Genomic DNA, 19,482 nt, shown 5'->3' on the forward strand with positions numbered 1-19,482 from the left:
GCACAGAAACCAATTTTTCAGCACCAAATCCTCCCAAAGCCTCTTATAAATGCCAAGTATGCTGACAAGCCTGAGCGGCTTTGCATTAAACACTACTTCTTCCGTGCTCTCTTGCTCAAGCATGGATGAAAAAGCATTGACTGTTCAAGAAAATACATTTATCCTGCAGTTGTTTAAAAACTGCTTTTACCAATTATTGATGACCACCACCTTATGACAATATTTCTTTTAAAATTTAACACAAGAGGGCAGCACAGTTGAAAAATATACTAAAGGATAAATTTATTTTAAAATTTGCTTACTAAAAGCATATATATGGTCCTGCTGCTTTCTACTAGGAATATTAGGATGCTGGGAATAAAGTTGCATAACTGGACATGATTCAACCCTGCTTCACTGAGGGCACCTCTGCAAAACCCAGCACAGCTCCTTAGCGCAGCAGTCCCATGGTCCTTGGTTTTCCTTGGGAAGATGGAAACCTGTGAGACTACACACACCAGGACAGGATCTTTGTTTCTATCCATCAGACCTCTGCTGAGCAGCCCTGCCTTCTTGTTGGGGTTTAAAAGCCCATCATAAACTTCAGTTTGCAAGAAAAGGAAAAAAACTTGTCTATCCCTCATGGTTACCCAGGAGGTGACAGCCTGTCAAGATGCCTCACGGGGCTATAAAGGAAGTAGCCCATGCTTACTCTTTGCAACTCATTTTTAAGCCTAATTTCTCCCTGGGAGCAGCCTGCTGGTTATGTGGCATTGCAGGGGGCCAGGCAATGCCCATCATATCTCTGCTGCAGAGGAGCTGGGGACTGAGCAGGGTCCTCAGGGCAGGAGGGTCTGGGGAGTGGCAGGGTCTGCAGCACCAGGGACATAGTCCTCAGGAGCATGAATAACTGCCCTGGCTGCAGTAATAAACTGGTATTTTTTACTGAGCTTTGGCACTCCCTGCCCTTTGGAGCTTAGCCGCAGCTGCCAGGACACCCTCAGTACACTGCTAACATGTTGCACATCACCTAAAGGGACAAAAATGGGGTAAACTCACTGTGAGAAGCAAAAGAAAACAGTACTTAGTCATCACTCCCAACGCAGCACAAGGAACCTTGCATTCAGCAAACACTGCCACATCTCAGTGCACTCTTCCCTTGGGAAAGAGGGAAGGAACCAACAATCTACACCTACACTGTTAATTCTGACCCATCAAACTATGGTGAAACGACTCTGGTCGGATGCAGAACTGCAGAGAAGCCCTATGTGTCTGTTAAATCCCTTGGCACGTCTGCTGTTAGTTGGACAGTGACTCGAGGCGCTGCTGTCTCGAGATCAAGATGAGCTGCCTTTTACATCATGAGGATTCTCGTCCTACTTATGGGGAAAAAAAAAAAAAAAGAAGAAAGGAGCTTGGCAGAGGGGAGATTACACTGCCAATCTTGGCATTATTGTGAGATTTCCTCTGCAGGCAGCGACAGGCAGCTAAAGATGATGAAGTCTCCATTTATAACCTCGGAGGGGCTGTACAAGAGACACTGTGCCTCTTGTGCCGGGCTGCTGCCTTCCCACCGAAAAGGGAGATTTCCTCTCAAATGAAACATTGGCTTGAGGAGTTTTTTACCCCCCCATGAAGAGCAGAGTTTAAATGGCAGATTTTGTTTTCTTCTTTTTTTCCCCTCTCTTTGTTTTGCCCAAAACCACACTTTCCCCTGTTCCTAAGCATTTTATCCTCAGGCTGTAACTAGTCCGACAAAATGCCCCATTACCAAAGCAGCTGCCCTGCTACCTACAGGCTATGTACGTATGACAATCCCTCCCTCCTTGCTGGCTTCTCACTGGGTTTAGTTTTCTATTTTTGCTGCACTACCATTTAGAAATTTTGATAAGCATTTCATCATATGCCTCTTACACATCCCAGCCCGTGGCTGTTTTCATTTCTCCCACCTCTACTCCTCTCAAGAAAAACTGAAGTCAAACTAGAAAAAATATATATATATCTCTTCTTGTTTACCAGAGACTGCTCCCCTGGGTATGGTGACAGGAATGGTTTGTGAAGAGCACATGCCCAGATCATTGGGTTTGCCAGCTGGATGGCAAAAATGGCACCAGTTAAGGGGAGATTTTTTTAAATATAAGTGAATGGTTCAAAACCCAGGAAAGAGCCTCCAGCAGTATAACAGAATCTTGAGGTAGTTTAAAGTTTACAGCCTTGCTTGCCAGGGCTGGGCATGGAGTGGGCGCCCATTTCCCTGGCACCCTGACAATAGGGGGTCTTACCAGGAGACCCCAGGGACCCTCCTTTCCAGCAGCCAGAGCTGCCCTTCTCATCTGCTGGAAAGGCCACTCAGGATGTAAAAAAAAGCATCTGCTAGCACATTTGGGGGATCAGATCTCATACCTGACTAATGAGGCATGAAACTCATGGAAATTCAGGAGAGAAGCACAGGTCCTTCCATCACCCGTGGTCCCCATTTGGGGGAGGACGTGCAATGGCAGAGCCAGCCAGACACCTAGGGATAGCCCCACAAACGACAGCCCAGTGCAGATAGCCCCTCATCCTGCCTGCCCCAGCAGAGCCAAGACCAGCTCCAGGGTGAGGAGGGACACAGCTGTCCTGGCCAGGGACCTGAGTACAGGGTTATGCAAAGAGCTTTGCGAGAAGTATTTATCTCCAGACATTCCTCGAAGCTAACATTCTATTGCTTTTACAGTGAAAAGCTTTTCTAATTTGCCCAGAGATTTGTAAGAAAGGTAAATACATTTGTGATTTTTAGATTAAGCAAGCTTTGCCTGCTGCTTTGGGGACTAGAGTCATCTACAATGAAGAGATCTGTATTAAATCCTCATCTTCTTGTATTAGCTCTCTGCTACCCATGCCTCCTATGGCAGCCTGAGCTGGGCCGCGACCAGTCTGGGGTGCAGGAAGCAATTCTGCTCTGGATGGGGTGGACCAGATGAGTATTTCCAAATGGCTGATCCATTGCCTGCTGATACCTATAGACATCACAGCAGAGAGAGGATCCCGAGTGTGAGCAGAGAAACCTTACCTGCTTGCATGCAGCAAGTGAAGAAAACAAAATGAACATATGAAATCTGTGCTTTGATTTATTTGGTTGTACCTTACACAGCCACACAGGTTACTCAAGCAGGACCCTCACACATTGCCATGGGCAGCATAACCTGGGAATGTTTGAAGGTTACCTACAAATCGTTCTCCATCAGAAGCAGCTCTTTGGCTCATGGGAAAAGCATAGACATGTAAGGAGATGAAGCGGGGATTGTGTGTCTTGTGAAGGTATCTCAGCACTTATTGTGCATGCCAGATAGTGCAGAACCGACAGATGGTTCAACAGATGCTCTGAGATAGAAGTGGCTTAGTAGGTGAACCATAAAAAAAGCATGAAGTACGTAGAAAGAATCAGCACCACACCATTCATAATAAAAATGTCCCTTTCTTCACCCTGCTCAAAGTCTCACAAAGCACCACAGTTTATACCTATTGCCAAGCTCCAGCACTGCTAGCAGCATCTGTGGCATCTTAAAAGCTGCAAACACCTGAGATCAGCTGCATAGGCATGGGAAATATATTCAAGACTGCCTAATTAGATGACAACTGACTGAGCAGAGAGGTCACTTCTCCCTCCAAGATACATGTTATCTTCCTTGACCTCATCAGCTACTGCAATGGTCCTAAAATCACAAGCCAGTTTCCTGAACCCATAGCTGCTGGCATTGTTCGGCTGGGGCCGTGGTACTGCCATTCATCTGAGGTTCGTGCCACAGCTAAGAAAATAGGTGTCACGACCGCTGAAAGCCAAGCCAAGAGCTTCAAAGGGGCTTGTCAAGCTCCAGGTTTGTTCGATTTACATGTACTCATCTATGACAGATTCTGCAGCCTACAAGTCTTTCTTCTTGCTACTTTTTATTTAGCTGTGAAGCTAATCTTCTGCCACGGTGTGAATGGGTGTGTTAACTCCAATGGGAAAAGAGGAGGAATGGGAATTGGTGCCCATTAAACAGGGCACTAACCCCAAAACATACTGATGAAGGCTCCTGGATAACTGGGTTATATGGCCATGTACCAAACACACATACATGGTTATCAGCAGCTATGAAGCATAATTAAAGCACACAGTCACAGATCTTGTAGGTTCCTAAATCCATTCCCGGAGTTTAGCAGCCTAAATTTAACAGGAACCGTTCCCCCAGCAGGACCGAGGAGCAGGTGGTGGCGGCTCAGAGGCTGAGCCCAGCTCTAGGCAGAGCACTGCAGCTCTCCTTGCTCAGGGGGACCCTGCCATGCCCCCACCGGCCGCATTCCGCATGGCACCTCAGCTGAGTCCACCAGAGACTCAGCTTATGCTACTCAGGTGCTTGGGGCAGTGAACTACACTTGCCAACTGATTCTTGCTTCTGCCCATTATACCCCTAGTTTCAGCACTGAAGAAGTATGTGCTATCCAGGCAGCCCAGGGGACAGGGACAAGGATGGGGATGGCAGCGCTGGCACTCTCCATCTCTAGAGCTAGAAGCACCAGGGATAAGGACATACAGGTTTCATCTGACACAGAGACCTGCCTTAAATACCAACACAAATTCACCTTATCTAAAGGAATAAGGAAAAGAAAATAAAAACCTCAACGTTAAAGCCACCTCTAGGACACAAAGGAAACTTTAATTTCCTTCCAAGAGATACAAATTCATTTCATTGCAGTGTAATTATGTGGGGCTCCAGGATATCATGAATGAGGTATTTCATTTTTCAGCTGCTCTGCCTGAATATTTAATAAAAAATTGTTTTTAATTTCCTACCATCATCAGTGTAAGTCTGTAAGCCAGGTTCAGTCACATTAAAACCTTTAATTCAAGCTTCCACTAACCTTCCATGGGGGTATTATTGTCTGGCCGGTTGGCAAAGACGACATCCACATATTCCAGCTGCAGTCTCTGGAGGGAAGCCTTTAGCCCTGGAAACAGCAAAGCAGAGACAAGAACCTGCACGGTCAGCATGGGGCAGGAGTATGGTGGCACAGGGCTGCCAGGTACAAAACAGCACCACATTAGGACTGAAATAGGACTCATTGCATTTACATACATGCCTAATACATATACACACACAACACCAAATAGCATATAAGAAGGATGCTGCATAATGTTGTGCCATATCTATGCAGGGATATTAAGAAAAAAACACCAGCTTGTCCACATGCAGAATCGCACCCTTTCCATAAGAATTTGACTTTTTTTTTCTGAATTACACTGAGTTTTGGACTGATCACCAAGGGTACCCATGGCCAGCCCATAGAAGGCATCTGCCAGGGACCAGTTTCAGTGCTCTGCTTCTGTTCAAAGTTAATTTGATCTAAATCACATCATAGAGTTTTTTGGTACAAGCCCAGGGTACATTGCCTCCATCCTGTCCCACTTAACGAAACCCTGCCCCATGGGACCTTTCGAAAATGCAAGCCCAGATGGGAGGCTGGTGGCACTCAGATCCATTATGGTGAGCAGATAAAGAACAATAGAGGGGTTTACCCTCTCTGAAGGGTAAGCAAGCTGTGCCCAGCAATGCATTGCGTAGGGCAGAAATTGTTTTGCAAGGCAAGACAAGGCACTGTTTTGCAGCTACAGTCCAGAACTGCTCAGGCTTCAACATCTTCTCTACAACTACTGGATGGGAGATGGCATCAAAAGCCTACATATATATACATGTGTGTGTATTTAAGACAGAGAGAGAGAGGGAGAGAGAAGAGGATTTCTAACACTTATTTTCTATAAATCTTCCCAGGAACAAAATGTTTTTATGAGTGTTCATGAAGAATGAGCCAAAATAGAGCAGTCTGAAAATGTTCACTGAATTTTGAGATGAAAAAAGATGGCCATTTTTGCCAAATGTATTTATAGAAAACAGCTAACATTGACCTTAACACTATATGCTATGTGTTCTGTGAAGTTATTTCAACTGCTGCCAGTATTTTTTTTATCATTTCATGAAGTAGCTCCACAAGAAATAGAAAATGGATGGGTTTGGACCACCTATGACACGGCTGCAACTTCCCTGAGCACCTGTGGGTCTAGGGCCACCAGCAGCAGGGACACCATCTCATGGCAACATTATTCAAATGAAGAGTCAATAAAATGTTGGTAAAAAATTTGATTGAGAGTTATCTTAGTATGAAAGTCATATCCTAATGTAGCTGAATTCTGCAAATACTAAATAGCAAAAACTTTCCAGGACGATCTCAGACATACAAGGTGGGTACTAGGAGGCAAAACCGGCCGTGCTCTGGTGATGCTCCTCATCACTGAAAAATAGCATCTTTGAGATGGAAGATGCCCAAATCTGCACCCCAGGGAGGAGGCTGTTCTGCTCACTGTGTTTGCCAATGATTATGTTCATCCCACCTCACCTGCTCCCACCTACACCTTCAGGGTATGATGCAGGTGACAGCGACATCCCAGGTGAGGGATGGATAATATAAATATAGTAATGATATTTTCCATATAATCTATGTTTTAACATAGACAGAACAAATCCTGCTTGTTGAAAGCTGTGGCAAATGGGCCATTGCAGATTACGATGATAAAACATGTAAACGGCCAAACACAAGTTACAGCTGCCATTTCTGGCAGGCAAACTGGATTTTGTGCAGTCAGATGCTACATTCTGATAAGCAAAGACCAAAGCATACCTCCTGCCTATTCTGTGGTGCAAACAGGCTGGTCCCCCCCTCACCATCAAACTACAACACCATGGCACACTAGTAATGTAGATGAGCCTGAACTTTCTTTTCTGATTTGTCTTGGCAGCATACACTAGCTTAACCAGCAATCACTGTAAACAATTAGGGCTTAACTCATAAATCAAAGAGGAGACTAATTATGCCAGCATACACAGTGCAATAAAGAGAATCACTTTTCATTGCTGCAGCCATTGTGGTGTGTTGGTTTATGGAGGGTGCTGCTCCCCTGGGGCTTCAGCCCTGAGTTATCCAGGCTGTCATTGCTCAGCGAGGAGAAGCTGCTCCCTCGGGAGCAGCACAGTCTGCTGCCCTGCTCTCCCCAGGGACTTTGGCGTGGAGCATATAATTTCCCAGTAACCCAAAAAACATGCTTTGCACATCCCTCTGTGCCAGCAGACAGAAGTGGGTCAAACTGCAAAAAGAGGCAGGCGGTACAAATCCCTCTGCAGAGATCTGAAGCACAGGTACCAAGCCTGATGCTCCCCTTCTGCCCTGAAGGCTGCCCAGTCCCCTAAGAGCCAGAAACCCCCAGTAACTCCCTTTCATGGCTGCATAAAGCAGCTTTTCTCCTAACCCAAGCTATTTTTACCAAAAATATATGTAGAAGACAGACCCAGGCCCTTGCACTGCTAGCTGCTTTTCTGGGTCTGGAACCTGCTTACAATCTGCACTGGGGTAAGTTATTGGCCTCTGGGTCCTCCCCAGTGGGTTTTGGCAGTCTTTCAATCCCGCTCAGGAGCCAGCCCAGGCTGGCACTGTGATCCTTAATATGACAGAAATGTGTCTTTTATGGGTGCATTTGTGTCCTGCATGTAAAATCCTGTGCAAGTTATAATTGTGCCTACAGTCAGTGCTCCTGAGTACCTGACCCAACACCTAACAGCCCCCGGAAAGAGCTATATTGAGTGAAACATATAGAATTATCCATATAGATAATATTCTATCCATATAGAACATTATCCATATAGAAAAACATACATGCTCTCATGCCCTCTACAACAGTAATGTATCCAAAAAAAAACAAACAAAAAAGCAATTGGAAGGAAGATAAGAAGCATCTGTTAGACTCAGCAGAGACTTGGGTGAATAAATCCTGGTGGATGAGCAAGGTAGCACACAGCATCTCTCAGTGGGATGTAGGACTGGGTGCAAGGACCCATGTGAGGGAGTGTACAAGAAGATAAAACAGCACTGAGAGCAAACCACAGCCCTTCCCAGCCGGCTGCTCGGCAGATGGGACCTGGCACCCCTCCAGAGGCTATTTCTGCAGGCTGACATCATGCCCCGCATCCTCATCCCTCCCTGCTCTGCCAAGCGAACCCACGGCCAAGGCTGCTGACCACGCACTGCTGCCAAGTGCCCCATCCCTTCTGGGAAAGGACTGAAGGGGTGTCAGCAGAACATCTCCAGACCCACTGAGCCTTCCTGCCTCCTGTCATCTCGCAGCAGCTGGGACTGGGGCTGTTCTTAAGGACAACTATGCAAAGCTGCCAGGAACCCGCAAGAGACAGTAAGGTTTTGCAGCACAGAAAACCCTGATTACAGCAGATAAGCAATAAATCTACAAGCAAGACACACAGCCAGCCAAGGACAACACGCTTATTATAGCAAAAAACCCAAACGGTTATTGCTTCATAGAGGTGTGGTAGAGAAGGCTTTTTGTGTGCACGGCGTTTGCTCACAGCTTTTGAGGAAAGCCAGAATAATCCTTTGGTGCATTTTGAGCAGCTCACAGCCAAGCTTAGGAACTGCCTAGTGCAGAGAGTCAAGTAGACCTGGCTCACAGGAGAGCAATTGCCCTGGGATCCAGATGACCCATCTGCCTTCACCAGGCACAGCCAGGCACAGCCAAACCCCTATCCCATACAACACGTACCTTCAATAATGTGTTTTCTTGAAAGCCCTCTTTCTGTTTCAGCTCTGCAAAGGAAAAATAGGTACGCAGATGTTAGAGATCTGAGGTGCTAACAACTGGGGAGTGCTAATTTTGTATTCTGGTTTAAACCTCCTGAAAATGAAGTTACAACTCATACAACAGAGAGACCCTGAACTTTGCTGGGGTTCCCAGTCTCAAAGACAACAGCATCTTCGATATGTAATACCACTGTTAATTTAACACAGTAACAGCTATGCTATGGATATTACCCAACTAAAGCTACCGGCTGATACTTATAAGCAGAAGGATAACGATGCTGGCAGGGCAGCAGGGACTGCTGGGGCCAGGCAGCACAGGGATGGGGCTGTGCCCTAGCCAACCCCAGCACTGAAACCTCACTGACATCATCTGCAATTTTGAAGCAAGGCTGTCTTCACTCTGCCAGTGCAGCTCCCAGAGGTGCAAAGATACTCGGGGTGGGAGCACACCCAGCATGGCACCCAGGCCTCTGCTGGGGACTGCCACCTCTGCCAAGCTCCAACTCCGTAAAAGACTTGGCAAAATGAGGAGAAAGAGGACAATAGCAACAAGCCACCCCTCCAAGGTGCCACTGATCACCACTTGGTTGTATGACTGTGAAAGGGAAAAGCACAAAGCAGCAGCAAACACCACCAAGAGTAAATGCGACACTTACTTTCCACCCCAGTACAGTTTTGTTGTTATGACCAGACTGGACCTCCTGCAAAAAGAACAGAAATACTATCATTGTTAAAAACAATTACAAGTAACCAAGCTGCCCATCAAGTGGGTGTTCACACATCACTATGAAACTTTTTACAACAGGCCACTTCCATGCGTAGGTCTGCTGCAGACAGGAAGTGACCATAGACTGGTGTGCAGAAACCAAAGCTAATGCAAGTGAAATTACCAAAAAAAGAGTACATTTTTAATTATGGAGAAAGCAATCTCCAGAGCCCTTAACCAAGGGTATCCGAGTCCAGTGCCCCTCATTATCATGCAGTATTCCCAGAGCCATTAAAACTCTAAGTGTTAAATTCACTGCATTAATCTATATATTTCCATGTGATATCAAACCAAAGATTTATCCTTTGCAAACTACCTTACTGTGTAACTGTACAACACAATTTCTCCAGCTTTTGCTTTTTATCCACAGTACCCAGAATATTTCTTACTGAGTAATCATCCCCATAACACAGGGGATACTGACTTCAGAAAGAGCACCACTAGAACTCATTCTTCATTTGAAGACTGAACATGGTACTCACACAGGAGGTCTTGAAAGATTATGTAAATTCTCTTAAAACTACACAACATATGGTAATGTGAATCATTTAAATTAAGTATCATCTCCTACCAGGCTATCCAAGATGAAGGCCCATCACATCTTTGCATTCTTAATACATAATCTTATGTACACAGATAAGAATGCCAATGCACAACCGTCTGTCTTGACGCACCATGCAAAGCAGTGACAGTGTATATGCTCAGAAGTTGTATTAACTGCACCATGCACAGAGACAGTGGTCGAGGCAGCACAGCAGGCTGACGGTTGCAGCCTCGCAAAGCCAGTCTGTGCTCCCCAAAATACAGGAGAACATTTTTACATGGCACTTGAAAAGTCTGGCTGCTGCAGAAGTCCTGGCTGGCTGCACTGCATGTGACAATTGCACAGGCAAGCTCCTGGCACTGCCGGGAAGCAGCAGTATCTGCTCTTGGGCCAGCATCACCTAATATGCATAATTTTTAAAACCTAGAAGGATTTTCATATGCCCAGAGGTCCTGCCTCCTTGCAGGTGTCTGGCAATACAGTACCTCCAGCCTTTCTTCTTCAGGATGTTCCCCAGGATGACCTCAGCCCTGTGCAAGAGAGAGAGAGCCCAGTGTGAGGGGTGACAGGAGGATGCTCAGTGACAGGTAAACCACCATAGCTGTTGTCTACCCTAGCCCCATGAAACGTGTCCCTGGACACCAGCCTGCAGCATTGCTATAGGCTGTGCAGCCCTCCTCTCCCAGGCTTATGGTGACCCAGCACTGGCTGGGATGGGTCCCCTCAATCACTACCAAGATCTTGTCACCCACTCCCGTAGGGACAGACCTGCACCCCTATGCTCTACATCTGCTTGAACCTGCTTTGGGAAGGCAAAGCCGTTTTGTCTCCATACCAGGGATGTGATGTCCCAGTCCACCTTTTACACTAAATACAAAGCCATATAAATCAAAGTCAGATAAATTATGAATGGATATTTCCCACCCCAGTTCCACAGTGACACTAAGAATATTAGCTCAGCTGCAGCCAGAGTGGTTCCTGTGCTGGGATCTGTGCCTGGGAGCTGTCACAGGCCATTTATCACCGTTAAAATGCACACTGACTTTTCATTTATTCAGGACATTTTTCTACTCGTACTAACAGCAAGGGGCACAGGTGATACATTTCAGTCTTCAGCTGGCTACAAGAGGGCTTAGTTTAATTTTTGGTTCGATTTCTTTTAATAATACTCTAAATATAAAGGTTTTTCAGCTCCCCTCAGGGAGAAGGGGGTTTCCCAAGCACCACCAGGTCCAAAGCGTTTTCAGTCATGAGTGACTGACATGGGGAGGAGCAGACCCAGGTGGAGGGACCCCAGGGAAGTGGAGCAGGATGCTGGACACTCACTTGCCGGCCGCGTACACCTCAGCTGTGTCAAACAAGTTGACGCCGCTTTCATAGGCGATGGTCATCAGCTGCTCAGCCACCTTAGGGAACAGAGACAGAGAGGTGAGGAGTGGCAAGAGTGGCCACATCTCATCCCTCATGGGGAAAAGCCCCTTAAGGCACAAAGGGGCTCTAGCAGGGCTGGGAGAAGTGTAGCATCCCCTGCTCAGGCCTTTGGCAGGGCACCCAGCAGGGTGTGCATTGGCCTGAGAAGCACCAAAACACGGTGCATGGATTTACATCAACTTCCCTTTGACTCTTCTTGGGAGGAATTAATCTCTTCTCATGGGAACCTTCTAATAAGAAAGTGAACAAGAATTTTATAGGGCTATAGAAAATAGTCTGCAAATCTGTGGAGTTTAATACAGAAGGGATATGTCTATGGCAAGAGTTAAATTTTCTTTTTTTTTTTGGATACCCAACAGGCTATCGTGAAGCTCTCCAGCAGACACTGTGGGGTATGTAAATACCTGAAGGTAATTTCACATGATCCCCATCAAAGCCCCGGGATTCTCACTACTCCCTGGGGGGATTCTGCACCCAGAAGGGGCTGCCAGCTTGGAAAGGGAAGGGGCGGGAAGGCACCAAGCCAGGGAATCCATGCACAGCCAACGTCCTTAGGGTGGGCATCCCTCAAGGACAGGGCTGTGTTTCAGTCCTCTTTTTCCATGCATGAACACTTTGCACTGACTTATTCTAATCAAGGAGGACAGGAGAGCCAGGGAACAAATTATAATCAAAACAAGTCATCTCTCTTCAGCCTGCAATGCCAAGAAACAGGAATGAACTCCATGATCTACCGTCAACAGAAGAAATATCACCAAAGAACAAGCAAATTGAAAAGCAAAAAAGCTTTGAATTCAGACTCCTGGGCTGTTTTCCTTTGCCAAAGTTATTTTGGGGTTTGTCGTGTACAAGGGGGAAGGCAGCCAGGAGGTTGCTCTCCTTTTGATGACTAGCATCTGCAGCAAACCTGGGATGGAAGGAAACCCACGTGCTGCCCAGCACTTGGAGGATTATTAACTGAGATTAAGAGCCACCTGGTACAGGCAAGTGTGCGTAGGAAACCCAAGTTCATTTTCATGTTTCATCTTATTATGTAAAAAAATATTTCACCAGGCAGCTCCTTGTAAGCTGAGCTCCAGCCTGTATTTATGACTGTTGCTGGTTACATACATGATGCAAAAATAGTTTCCAATTTCCGCTCCAAGAGTGGTGCAACTGCCAATGGTAAGGAGGAAATATCTCCTCAAACAGTGTGGAAAAGATCACTTTCAGGGATAGAAGGGCGGTTTTTATTACAGTTGACCTCTGGAAATACCAGTTTCATTAAGGCTTTTTTGAAGCAGAAGCTCAAGCTTTGTATTGCTTTGGTTAGTACCTCTCTGTCATTTCCTCATACAGAAACAGGCTCCTCTGATTTTGGTAGCCATGGTTTCATTTAAAAATATCTCATATTGGTTTTTATTTCAGGCATTGCATTTAGACCAAGAATTACTTACCTCATCTGAGATTTGACCTCCAAAAGTGACCCATGTCCCTAGAAACAACAAAATAATCTGTTACTACAAGAGATTTTTGCGGACAAAAAATTTGCTCTACCAAAATTCAGATTCCTTGGGATTAAAAGGGTTTAAAATGGGGTTAACTGTTTCAGAGGCTGCTGTCTCCATGAGCGAGAGGTTCTTCAGCCAGGCAGGACAGTGACAGGCACTGGAACCCCGTCTCTCTGGGGAGACGGGCATGTGGACCTGGGACTGGCCCATAAACCCATCCAGGGAAGCACTGGTAGGACTCTGCTGTCAAAATACACAGTTTTATTGAACTCTGAAGCTCTTTGCAAAACTGAGTTCATTTTCCAAAGCTTCAATTTAACCAATTGGAAAAAAATTATGATGCTGGTGAAACATGTCATTTGTGGATTGAAATTCTTCCTAAATTTGTGCTTCAGCATTTAGCATCATACAAGTCAAAATTAGGGGGAAAAAAATACTTCTATTGACATGAAGTATTTAAAATCCAAAGTTACTTTTCCCCAGGAACTGTTCCATAAAGCCCATGTCCAACACCAGCACAGCTGATGAGCAGTGCTTTCATTATCTGGCTCAAAAAGTAGCTGCAGTTTAGACTCAGTTGCAGACTGGTCTATTATTAGGAAAAACTTGGGGCATTGTTTCTTTATGACCACTGCTTAAAAAACAAATGTTGTGTGGTGGAGAGAGCATGTGGATCTAACTGGATATTCCTAAGCTCAAGTGTACTATTTCCTATATAAATTTTATATATGAGTGTGTATATATATATATGTATTCCTATAGATATCTTAGGAATACATATTTCCTAAGCCATTGGAAGAGAAGAGATGACAGTGAGATGGGGAAGCACCAGGTCACATATGGGACAGTGCTCAGACAGCCCATACTCACCCTGGCAGACATTGCTTCTGCCCTACTTGTCTGACCTTAGACAACACCCCATGGAAAGTGATGTCAAGAGACAAGAATGGTGGCTGTGAAATTACCTGTGCCTTTTGCCAGTCAAAGTCACAAGGTCATTTTGATCCACAGCAGTTTTCAAGACATACACGCCAGCTACATATAAAACTACATGTTATTCAATTAATGGATAGGTCAGTGTTCACATGGCTCACACGAAATTTCTCAGAATTTAACATTCTGCCTTTTAGGATCCCTCCATAATGGATGGGGTTCAGGCCCAATGCAGTTTGGGCAAGATGGAGGAGACTGGGGTGCCAGCGAGGGGTTGAGCTCTGATATTGCTAAGAGGGAAAAAATTAAATGTTCCCTGGGTGCTTGCACTTGCAAAGATGCAATAGGTACGTAACTGCTCCCACATCTTCATTAAAAATGTATTGGTTAGCTCATTGCTCACAGCGAGCGTGGAAGATGAACCTTGAGCAGGAGTCAGAAAGCAGAGAACACGCCTGCTGCTAGTGCTAGAGCTGCTTTGATCACTCCCTGGTTAGAACAAAAACAAGAGTTGTTAGGAGATTCTCTGTTAGGAGAATCTGCTCTCTTTCCCTCAAAAAAGAGTCAATTTGAATTATTTTATACATGGTTTCTTTGAGTGCAGATACAGTTATTATTAACCATGTATGCTTACTGTGCATTTAAACTGAAACTCTTCATTCCCTGCAGAATAACCCAAGTTCTGGAAAAGCAAAGATTTCAAGGAACAGAAACATGTAACACAGCTAATGCTACTGAAATAAGAAGAATCAGCAAAGAGTACACATTTTTAACTAATTTTGCATTTACTTCTGCACTCTGTAAGGCGATAATCAGGCAGCAGTAGCACCCACCGAGCCCAGACCTGCCCTGCAGTGGGCAGGCACCCTTGCCTGCCCTGCTATGCTCTGACAGCTATAGACCTCAGGAGAGGCACTTTCATCCTGGAAGTAAGATATGCTCTGGTCCTGCACAATAAAGATAAAAATGAAAAGAGGTTCCAGCTTATCATTAAGCTTCTTTATGCAGATGAAAAAAATAAAAGCCAAATGAAGCCTGATTTCCATGTTAAAGCTTCAGAAGTGTTATTTTTATGGGAATACATTAAAATGCATTTCTACTGAAGAATGAGTTGAGACTGTTTATCCCAAAGTGATTTCTTTGCTTAAGTATGCATGCAGGTCCCCAGCACAGGTGAGAAGAAAGACAACTATTTATACACTTGCTGGATTGCACGTCCTCTCTTGAATTTCAGCGGCTACAACCTTACAACACAAAATGCCACAACGAGCAACAGAGTGCGTAAAGGAGAGGCAAAATGCTCAAGTGTTTGAGCACATGGAGAGCAGCCCAAGAGCTGGCAATGGCTTGTGTAAGAATAGTGAGTGCTTTATCTCTTTAAATACAAGGAGTAAACATATGCAATAGGTACTTGCCCTGGATCTGCCCATCTCTCCCTGTACTCCCGAATCGAGCTTGGGGAATGCAAGGGGCCTAGGACCCTAACCCTATCCTGACGTCATTGAGACCACATGGGTGAGGAATCCTTGGGGTATTCTTTTTTTCCTTGATCACTGCAAAATCAGCCAGGGAGGTAAGTTTTTGTTCAGCAAGGTGATGTCTAAAGCATCAGATGGGGTCAGGAAAGTGAGATGCTCTGGTGCAATCCCAGCCAGAGCCAGGAGCAGGGAAAGCAGCACACAATTCCCCCAGGCAGTTGACGTAGGGTACCTAAGCCCAAAACAGCATTGGAAAACAATTTCTCGACTGGATATCCTCACCTTTGTGGAATTTCTGCATTAAATGTAGATTTAGCTCCCTTTTCAAAGCATCCCAGAGCCTAGCAAGGTGTGATTACCAGTGAGTTAGTTGCTGATGCAAAATTGACCACTCAACACTGTCATTGCCAGCAGATGTGTCACCTCTGCAGGGGGAAAAAAAAAAGAACAAGGGTTCCTGCCTGAAAGCCAAAGCTTCACCTCCTGCCAGTACAGTTTTATCCCTGGCTTGCTCCTGGCAAGGGTGATGCCACATGGGCATCTGGCACATGGGTCTGGTCTGGTGCTCAAGTGACCAGCAAATGCTCGGACCTGCAAGCCTGAAGTACCTGGGTGCAAACCAGATCCCTCCACCACCATCCCAGGTCAGTGGATATCTGGTGTTGGGTTTCCAAAAGCTTTTCCCCAAAGCAAACACCAAGAAGCAATGGCAGCAGCTGACCCCTTCCGCTCACAAAACGTCTGGCTTTGCACCCAGTTGTGAGCACAGGGCATCCTGCCAGTGGCTGCAAGAAGGTTTCTTGTGTGCTCTTGCATATTGAATTGGATTTTGGGTTTTGGGATGGCTGGTTTTGTGCTGCTGCTCATTTCCTTGGGGTTGGGGTTAATCACCTTGTGGGACGGTGTATCAACATCTTCTAAAATTCAGCAAGCAGCCTCTGCAGGCAGAATTCACTCTGAACTAACTACAAGAAAGACGTGACCTTATTTTTCCTTCTGCATCACACTTGCATTTCAGAACCAGCATCACAGGTAGAGCCTCACACCTGCCCGTGCATCTGCCCAAGGTTAGACTGTTAAGACTCCTCTATTAAAGCTTCACCCGGTGTTAACTTGCTCAAAGGAGGAGGTGAAAGCCCAGCTGGGCTGAGAACAGGGATCAGCACCAGGATGCTGCAGGAGCTTAGTTCCACAGGAGCTCACCCAGCAGAGCAGTCACCACCACAGCAGCCCTTCCCAAATGTTTTTGCTTACAAAACTCACTGCTAACACATCTGACCTCGTGAGCTCACTCAACACTTCTTACACTGCAAGCAGCACCCAGCAAACAAATTAATTACAGTGTGAGCTAGGAGAAGCAGGACATAATTAAAGGGTATACATTGCCTTAGCACTGCCTGCCTGTGATTTCTGTCCTGCTTCACATTTTTCTCCACTTTTTCATGCAGGATGAAGCACACTTCCACCTTGCTGAGATTTTGGAAGGCTTTTAAGAAAGACTGTTGAGCCATCAAAACTTCAGTGAACCTTAAATTAGATTTTCATGCTGCACAGAGTTTAGGGAAACTCATTTATCTTTTAGGGAACTGCAAAAGAGAAGCTATTTAGAAAAGTCATATAAGCTGGTACTCAAAGCAGACACCTGATGGATCTGCAGTGGGAGGGAGGATGTGCTGTGCTGCAGAAGAAATACCTGTACATTCAAGTGAAGGTGGCAACTGACTTTCAGTCTTCCCAGTTCTCCCCTATTCCTGCACACATGGCAAGGGCTATAGGGCTCATTGCTTTGGGAACAGGCTGAGATGACTGGCTCCAGATGGATGCCCGGCAGCTCTCCCCCACCCATGCCTGTGCCCAGAGAGCCACTTGCTCCCTCCTCAGCCCCCCTTATCCCATGCAGCTGTGCTCACAAAGGCACAATATATTTAGATGCTGCTGCAGTTCCACATGCTTGAAATTAAAGAAAAACTCTGCAAAACATTTTTTCCTGCTGCTACTTCCTTCCCGTAGCTTTTCTCCACCACAACAACATTGGCTCTTGGTGAAACTGTAAGGATGATAAATAAAATCTCAGTGCAGATAAGACAACAACTCCTTTCAAAGCCTGGGTATATTTTAACCAGAAGAGCTCTTCTTGGCGGAATAGGCCTTATTTATATGACTTGTGATACAGGGTGACTTTCACATTTCACTCTATTTTAAAATCAAATCTCAATGTGTGTTGGAAGAAATGAACTAACCCCTCAAGCACCTGCCCTGTGAGAACAGCCAGCACCAACTGAGGATGGAGCAGGGAGCTGGAAGGGGACATCCACAGGCACAGCAGGCACCAAATGCAAGTTGAGCCAGGTCCTTGCCTGTTCCTGCCTTCACCCACTCCCCCCTGAGGCAGCGGAATAGCCCAGCACACCCAGCCACTTTCCTAAAGACATATCAGTGCCTCCAACTTCCTGTGCTAGAACTCTGACCCCCAGACGAACAAGGATCCCTGTTTAATGTGAGGCCCAGGCAGAATAGAGCATCCATCCCTTGAGGGTCTCTGCATATCCCCAGGGGCTTCATGCTCCTGATGCCCCAACCTTGCACCGTGGGAAGCTGCTCACAGGGACGAAAAACAGCCTCCTTTCTACAGCGTTTGGTTTGATTTTTGTTTGGTTTATACATATACATATATATGTACATATGTATACACACATACACACACTTTTAAGCATTCTCCATGTGAGCAGTTCAATTGCCAAAGAAATGACTTGCATGAGTAAAGCCATCAGGAGCTGTCCAGTTCATAGGACACTCTTACCAGGCAGCTGAAAGCCACCAGCAATGTACAAAAGCCTACAGCAACTGCAGCACCAATACACAATCTGCAGGGCCAGCATTTACCTGCCGCAGTGCTTATAGATGCCCTTTTTGATAAAATATAGGTAAGATAAAATATTGATAACATATTCTTCAGTTTCCAAACCAGTATGGAACAGAAATAACAAGGTACACACATTGGATAAAGTAACAATCTGCCCACAGCCCAGGCAGACCGTCATCCCCCGAGACTGGAGCTCTGATGCATAAAGCCCTTGGGGGCATTCACGGACATCTCTGATGCAGTCTCTGTGGGCTGTCCCTTGTGGCAATCAGGTTGTATTAGAAGGATTTTATGTCATAAATGCTCAAACAGTTCCACTCGAGCACTATGGGTGGAAAGCACTGCCTCACACCGTGGCTAATGCACAGAGCTGCTGACACACGTAAGAACTGCCACGAGCCATCTGCAAGACTGAGCATAGGCTGGGGCTCTGAGAAAGGACAATTCTCACTAAAACACAACAGCAGCTACCACTATACTTCAGGGCAGTGTGTGTCTGCAGTAAGTGCAGTGCCTACGGAGGTTACTCACCCAGTCCGAGGCACGAGACTCTCAGTCCGGATTTTCCAAGGTTTCTGGAAAGAAAAGAAAATAATTAGAAAATATCATTAAGTGCGCAAGGGACACACAACTTAACCCCATGGGAAACCAGCAGCCAGGGAAGATGAGTCCCTGTTTTCACCCAAATCATTTGTTTTTCTCCAAAGGGGCAGACTCTCCTTCAGCTGGGATGCTGGCCACCTAGTTTGGAGACATGTGGATGCACTGCCATCATCCTTGGCCTCACTAGGCTGTGGGAGAAGCTCTGAGTGCTCATGGGGCTGGGAATAAACTCAAATACATCCAGATGTATCTCACATCTGATGTTGCTTGGGGTCCCCTGAATAAAGCACACGTGTTTCTTTCTCTTTCATCATTGTTTGGTATTCATTGTATTAACACCAAGTTATCCACCTTATTCAGCTTCACTGGAGTTTTTTTATTCACCCTCATGCTTGTCAGAACACTCAAATCCATCACAGACCCCCGTTCTGGTTACATTGGGGCTCCAGTGTAACCAGCTCATGGATTCCCCACGAACAAAACAGCCCATGATTTTCCAGCTGGAGGGGGGGCAGTGCCTTGATCCCTAACACCGGCTGCTTTTCAGCATCAGTGAGATAAAGTTATTACCCTTCTCCTCACCTCCCAGAGCTGGGCTGAAGACAAGATAATTAGACCCGAGGCTATGAAATGTGCCATACATTAAACCCCTACCCTAACTTAAACCTATCACTGTGGTACAAAATACCCTTTTAATTATACCTTCCTGCTTTAAACTTTACATTACAGCTGGA

General features: G+C 45.8%; 1 protein-coding gene across 5 annotated transcripts in view; it reads right to left on the bottom strand.

Annotated features, from left to right (window-relative positions):
- The window catches only part of KCNAB1 (potassium voltage-gated channel subfamily A regulatory beta subunit 1), a gene marked incomplete at both ends in the record, with an annotated part of 73,820 nt that overhangs the window by 5,704 nt on the left and 48,634 nt on the right, over window positions 1–19,482 (bottom strand). For 4 of the 5 annotated variants that reach the window (XM_080623689.1, XM_080623690.1, XM_080623691.1 and 1 more), the window contains 7 exons: window positions 4,864–4,950; window positions 8,603–8,646; window positions 9,297–9,341; window positions 10,436–10,480; window positions 11,277–11,356; window positions 12,818–12,855; window positions 18,677–18,720. In XM_080623689.1, coding sequence (XP_080479815.1) covers window positions 4,864–4,950; window positions 8,603–8,646; window positions 9,297–9,341; window positions 10,436–10,480; window positions 11,277–11,356; window positions 12,818–12,855; window positions 18,677–18,720 — 383 coding nt within the window. The remainder of the gene's footprint in view (window positions 1–4,863; window positions 4,951–8,602; window positions 8,647–9,296; window positions 9,342–10,435; window positions 10,481–11,276; window positions 11,357–12,817; window positions 12,856–18,676; window positions 18,721–19,482) is intronic. The other variant, XM_080623688.1, reaches the window with a different exon arrangement.

This window comes from Psittacula echo (assembly GCF_963264785.1).
Source record: "Psittacula echo genome assembly, chromosome: 7".
In the NCBI taxonomy this organism is placed as follows: Eukaryota; Metazoa; Chordata; class Aves; order Psittaciformes; family Psittacidae; genus Psittacula; species Psittacula echo.